At 39.3% G+C, this 6,735-nt stretch overlaps 1 protein-coding gene across 11 annotated transcripts in view; it reads right to left on the bottom strand.

The window, feature by feature from the left end:
• Nucleotides 1–456: 456 nt before the first annotated feature.
• Nucleotides 457–6,735, bottom strand: part of NBEA (neurobeachin) — a 670,094-nt gene continuing 663,815 nt past the window's right edge. For all 11 annotated transcript variants that reach the window (XM_053311836.1, XM_053311837.1, XM_053311835.1 and 8 more), the window contains 3 exons: nucleotides 4,630–4,826; nucleotides 3,869–4,020; nucleotides 457–2,253 (listed from right to left, as the gene is read on the bottom strand). In XM_053311836.1, coding sequence (XP_053167811.1) covers nucleotides 2,163–2,253; nucleotides 3,869–4,020; nucleotides 4,630–4,826 — 440 coding nt within the window. In that variant the 3' untranslated portion in view covers nucleotides 457–2,162. The remainder of the gene's footprint in view (nucleotides 2,254–3,868; nucleotides 4,021–4,629; nucleotides 4,827–6,735) is intronic.

The raw sequence follows: 6,735 nt of genomic DNA, 5'->3' as shown, positions 1-6,735 counted from the left end.
AATACTAGGTCAATTTATTTATTTATTTATTTTGTTATAGCATGTACTACTAACCAGAGGTTACTGGTTTAGATGCGTGTTTAACTTTTGGCCACTTGAATTCTGTGGAAGATAGTGGGAGACATGATGTGCAGCTCTCTGCTGATGGAAGGAGGGCTATGTGATCCTCAGGAACAGATTTATTTACACATAAATGACTTTGGAAGGAGGGGAGAGACACAAAAATCACTCCCCTTTTCCCTGCAGTATTCTGTAGAAAGAAGCCTTCAGTACAGGGACAGTGAAGTCTTCTTGCGGACAATGGAGGGCTGAGCATCATGTTGCCCAGTCTTGTTAATGGCCTCAGGGTTGCATCCTTCCGAGTTATTTTTTCAGGATCTATTCTGATCGTAAATTAGAATGTCAAGATTATGCTTATTTGGTTCAAATGTTTAATAAAATGAGAAACAACCCATGAATTCTTTGCATATTTTATTTTTCTTTTTGATTTCCAACTCACACACATCTGGCATATTTTACATCTTTGCAATAAAACATGGTTACAATAGCTTAAGGAATTTATATATCCAAAATATTTCACCATGATCTTGAGATGAAATGAACTTATCTTCCAGATGTTCAATATTCTCCCAATTCTAAGCTACCAACTCAAGATATTGCTTACAAACCGATGATGAATAACTTAATCATTACATTGATTCCCCTTGATTTCAGAATCTTATAAATACAAACAACAATGAAGAAGGTATTTAGTGCTAAAACTTACTAATACAAGGTGGAAAACAAATAAGAATCACGTCAATAAATAATGATATGTTTCTGGTGCAAAGTGCCAGTACAAAGAATCAATTACCTTGTTTTATCTTTTTTAAAATAAATGACTGCAAGTGAGTGTAAAGTCTGAGAAAATTACATTCCTGTTACATGCCTCATAGCCCTACCGACACAATATGTACATCTATGACAATACAGTCACCAAATATACAAAGAAGAAACATGAAGTAAAGTGTATATACCCCTGGGTGTGTGACTTGATCTGTAGAATGTACGGCAAATTATCCTGATAGTCGTTACAGTACTGTCAAAAATGAAGTGCCTTCAACGGAGAATGTGGCTTAACGTGTGACTTACTTTCAGAAGAATTAAAAGATCAACCCCAATGAAGCTAAGGTTGTTTTTAACCAAGCTTTATTTCCGAAGAAATGAAGAGAGACTATTAATTGATCTCTCCCTACAATGTACAGTATGCCAAATGTGATGAATCCAGAAGTCTAGCACTCTTGCTTTGGTGGGAGTCATTAAGCACTGTAGCATAGCATCTCTTCTGTGCTCCCGCCTGTCTATCACATTATTTTAAACTAAAAAGGGAAGAATTTTCTTTTTATAAAGTATAAATATGGCAGACAATGGCTTCATATCCAAATGCTTCATGTTATGAGCAAAACTCCACTCAGAAGGGGTGACTTGAGATTGAAAAGTGCAAACCATGTTTCAGTGGTAATGACAAAATAGTGGCTTGCGCCACATTTCAACTCTTGAATACAAGCTGGGCCCTCGGGCAGCTGTCCAGTTCAACCTGCGGATGTGGCTGTTTCATCAAGACAACAGGTTTAAAGTACATGCAAGTTGTAACTCCACAATAAAATTAAGAAACATTTTTGTTCTTTATACAAGGTTTTACTTTTACAAAAGTATCCCTTTAAAGTTAAGATGTGCATCTGATGTACAAAGTATCAAACGTAGTATTTCTTCTTTTAACTATTTTTCAGCTTGAAAAGAGGCTGGAAATGGGAAATGGATGTTAGGTTCATGGCCCAAACAATATAACAACCAGACACAAGGTTCCTCAGAATATTCAAAAGTCTCTTGTGACGTGTTCTACTACCTTTTCTCAGTAAACAAAGGTATATGAAATAATTACCAAAACATCTCCTAATTCAGTATAATTTACATGATACAAGCTCGCTTTTGCAGCAGCTGGTGTTCAGTTGTGAAAAAACACACAAAGTAAAATGGTTGCTGACTACAATGTACAGCTATTGCTGGGTGTAATGGAATGTACAACGGAGGTCAATGCAGACTTGTTTTTCCACCAGAGATTATGCCTTACAGTAGCACTTGTGCTCTCAGTTTCACTCCTGCTTTCAGTTCTTCACTCTGGTTCAATATCTATTCTGATGCTCATAATGCCACCGATTAAAATCGATGTTAAAAGCTACAATGCTACCAGAAGCCATGCCAGTAATTAGAGTCCTGAAAGGGAGAAGACAAAGACACAACGTGTTCATACAGAGATCAACTTTTTTATTTTCATATTCACGTTTCGGGTCCAAAAACTATAGTTTATGCTAATTCCAAACATAGTACACAAACGAAATCACAGAGGAAATTATACTGCCTGGCATCCTGGCTAAAACCTGCACTTGAATAATGAACAATAGTGTAGCTGCATATAATCACAGGGGTTATATGCTCAAAATCGCACTATTGCAGAGTTTCCTACAAAACAGATGAGGCACGCCACAGGCTACACATTTTGCTTCACGTGTAAACCTGTTTGTACTAGCCCACTAGTCTGGAATGTAAATTTCAGACTTAGCACAAGCGTAACTAGCTAGTGCAACAAGCATTAGTCAGGATGCTGGCCACTACTTTATCTAAGAGAGTGTGTAATGTAGGCCTATTTTTTTATAGGCAACAATGATTGGAGTCAGGGATTTTCAGTGGGCAATGCCTGTTTTCACTTTCCCACCTCTGTGTGCTATACAAGGAACATGCTTGATGGATGTCACCTGAGATCATGCCAACACTGGAACATTATGTTAACATTATATTTGTATCACACCCTTTCCCCTTTTTATCCTTGCTGAAACCCTGTGAAGTAAAGTAGACTAAGAGTTGGTGACTGGGGCAGTTTTAACCAGTAAACTTCATGGGTTAATAGGGATTTGAATCTAGGTCTCCTTTGTACAAGCCAAAAATCTATCTACTGTACCATACTGACACTAGCCTAGTCATAATCCTGGCTGCGAGAGCAAACTTTAACAGCACTTGAGACAATTCTCATGAGCGAGCAAAACCGGGCTAGGGGAGTGCGCAGTGCAATATTGGGCTTCTCCCACCCCACCCCCCAAATTGTGCTGGCCACAGTTGACACACAATCAAACAAATGAGGTTAAAGGAGTGCTTGCTCCCTTAATTTCATTTCGAAGGGAGACTAATTAAACGGATTTGCTGCTGTGTACAGTAGCTGCTGGGATCAGGCCCAATCCTGGCAGTCCACACGTGCATGCAAAACTAGCTGGGCTCCCTCATGGTGTGGTCTCTTGAAGTGGATAAGCCAACATTGATTTCTCATACTCCATTTTTTAAATTTGGGAATAGATACAAACATATGTACACTGTTTCAGTTGTGTAGAAAACAGTGACCGCAAAAGGCCTCTGTGCACCCGAGGCAAAGTGCCAAATATTGCCTGCTCCTTATGTGACCCTCCTCCTGTTCTTCAACTCTTTTTTGGAAAAGCAGAGGGCAGAAGGACATCTTGCCATCTTGCTGGTGTCCCAATAATCTGCTGCCTGAGGCTCATGCCTCACTCTGCCTCGGGATAAGGCTGCCCCGGTAAAGAATATGCAAATGTGAAACACTATTTTCTCCTTTAAAACTCATAGAAGTGAGAACTCAATCCAAAATGCTGCATGAAAAGTCTGCTTAAGTAACACAGAGTTGAATCATAAAATAAGGCACCATGCAAATTAACTCCAAACTCATGGGGAGGTGAGCTGCTTGTATTGCATATCTCAGCTAGGGGCTCAGTTAATAAGAAAAGAATTCACGTTGAAGCTCACAGCTCCTCAGGATGCCCTTTACCTCTGATCATGGGACAGGTCCATTGCTCTAATGCCAGCATCGCAGCCGGGGTAAATGTAGAGTTGCTTGAAGTCACAAGCCTGCCACACTTCCACCACTCCATTATCACCACCAGTCACCAGATTCTGCCCATCACTGCTCAGGAGGATAGCCTGCAAAGTCAAAGACATAAACTATACTCAGTACTGAAGGAATGGATGCATGGTATCACAAACAGCTTTTATGAGTGGTATATTTCCTTGTCAACATCCAGTTTTTAAAAGTAATAAAATAACTAGAGGTCCAAAAATGTTTAATGAAATGGCCATTTTGTTATGAATAGAGAGAAAAAAGCAGGCAGGAGGGTTTCACTTGAAATCAGCACATATTGTTTCAGGGTTTGTCCTGCAACAGTAGGTGTCATCACTAACACCTCAAGTCGGGCATCCTTTTACTCTGCTTGAGGTGTTAGTGATGGATTTGACTCCTCAGGGCTTGTATTCATGTCTTGGCTTGTAGTCAAAGGAGGACGGATGTCAAGCCATGTAAGCTTTTAAAGCACAGGCACATGAACATCCTTAACTCTAAAACAGATCTCCTGGAACCATTGTGTGTGAAACCATTTCTAGTCTACATTTTAAAAATTGAGAGTTCAGTTCTATCTCAAAATGGAGTGGAGACATTTCTTTTATGCATTTGACTTCTCCGCACTAATTTTGTGTGCAGCTTCCTCAAGCGATACTGCTAATAGATCTCATTAAGTTACAAGAGGAAAGATTTACCCTGGTAGAGTCACTGATTTCCATCTGAGCCAAGAGTTTCCCATTAATGCTGAAATTGCTGAATCTGCCTCGTTCGTAGTAGATGATACAGTGGCCTTCACTAGATACTGAAATTAAGCGAGGATACAAACAGTTTTCTGTTCCTTCAAGTGCTCTCAGCAAATCTCCAGTAATTGTATGCACCAGGCAAGGTCCTTCTATATATTGAAAAATAATACAGAGTATTAGAGATGCACATAGTCTAGGTAAAGTATGCAGGGTATGTTTAGAATTGGCACATAATGGTCTAAAATAGTGAAATGGATGAGTCGAAGGATGCTGTTTGATCTAAAGTGAACCAGAATGAAGTGGAAAACACTTTTAAATCTTGAATTGCTTTCAAGTATTGTGTGTATGTTGCTGTTCCCATTATGTAAATGTTTAAATGATCCTTCCCTCAATAGGTCTGAGGTCTTAATATAGCTGTTCATGATAGGACGATTATTTCACTCTGTCTGCACTTATCAAGCATCTGACTTCTAATTCCTGTGCAACAGAGGATTCATAAATCAGGTGTTAATGTTGTTCAGAAACAGTTGTGTTCATCACTACTGTGTATGTATGAAAATAACGAACATCTCACTACAACAGAGCACAACAAAACAGATATTCAATAAAAGATGTATCCTTGTATCCACATTTTTATAGCCTTGCAAGAAAATTCAGAGAAGAAAAATATTACATTTTATAATACATGTGTGCACACATGCACACATTTGATTAGGCTTTCCCACAAAAAATTAATGTTATAAAGTAGATGGAGGTACCACATGGATCACAGAAGGTGGTTGGCACAAGGGGCAGAAGCCCCTCCTAAGATGAACCCTTCCAAGGATTATCAGGCAAAAAAGATTGTTTGTGTCAAGGCTGCTTGGTAAAGGTTCTCTAGGATCCAGTGGCTGACCACAAAGCCCTGCTTGCTGAGCCTTGGGAGCAGAGCTCAGCTGTGAAGGGAGGAGGAAGGGAAGAGAGGAGGAAGCTGAGGGGAGCGAATATGTGAAGAGGGAGATAGTGTGTGGATGAGTTAAAATTCAGTGTGCAGAGGCCAAATCCTGAATAACAAGCCAGAGATTCTAGTTCATTTCCATTCTAATTACATTTTAATATACTATTGGCCACATCTATAGGCTGCCATCACCTTCTGAAGTACAGTAGACGCATAATGTAACTGCTCAGTCCTATGCTTTTTTTTTTTACTCAGAAGTAACTTCTACTGAGTTCAGGGGGCTCACTCTCAGGTAAATGTGCACAGGCTGCATTTAATAGTATTCCATATGTGCATAATTTTTATTTTGATTAAATTCTAGTTCTTCTGCTTGTTTTTATTCAGCTGTTTGTATAACTGTGATGAACCCATTTTAGCAATACTGAATATGGGCTAGTTCAGATTACACTCTGACCATCTCATTTATGTGCAGGAAGAGCATAAATAAACACATCTCCCCCACCTGATGTGCCATCCTATCACCCACTAATTTTATGGGGGGGGGGAAATGCTTTGTCTGAAGCCTCCCACAATACACAGAATAAATACTACTCTGTTAAATACTAAGAGGTATTTAATCCACATGTGTGGGGTGGTTTGGGCAAACCATCCCCACATGATTAGGCAACAGTGATTAGGCAACATGATTAGGCAACACCAGATGAGGAGGAGACAGGCTTTTCCACGTCCCTCCTGCATGTGACTGAGAAGGCTGGTTGGGATATCATTTGAACCAGTCCTGTGATAGATTGTGGCTTTACTATTTGTCTATGAAATAAACAGATGTACAAATGTGTCTGAAAAGTAGGCAACATGAATCATATCCCAACCAGCTTGAGCACCCCACTTCCAAGATCCCTCATGGGAATCTTTGATCTTTGTATCAGCAGATGAACTCGCTAAATCTACATAGTTCAGTATTCACAATGACCATTAGGTGCATTATTGGATACAGCCTTTAAGACCACTTCTATTTATTTATTTATTTATTTACATTTCTAGCCCGCCCTATACCCAAAGGTCTCAGAGTGGGTTACAATAAAACCAATATAAAGCATAACTAAAATTCAGCATCTTAAAAT

The sequence above is a fragment of the Hemicordylus capensis genome, chromosome 3 (assembly GCF_027244095.1).
Source record: "Hemicordylus capensis ecotype Gifberg chromosome 3, rHemCap1.1.pri, whole genome shotgun sequence".
NCBI lineage: Eukaryota > Metazoa > Chordata > Lepidosauria > Squamata > Cordylidae > Hemicordylus > Hemicordylus capensis.
The sequence above is the reverse complement of the archived record's forward strand: the minus strand, read 5'-3'. Positions and strand labels throughout refer to the sequence as shown.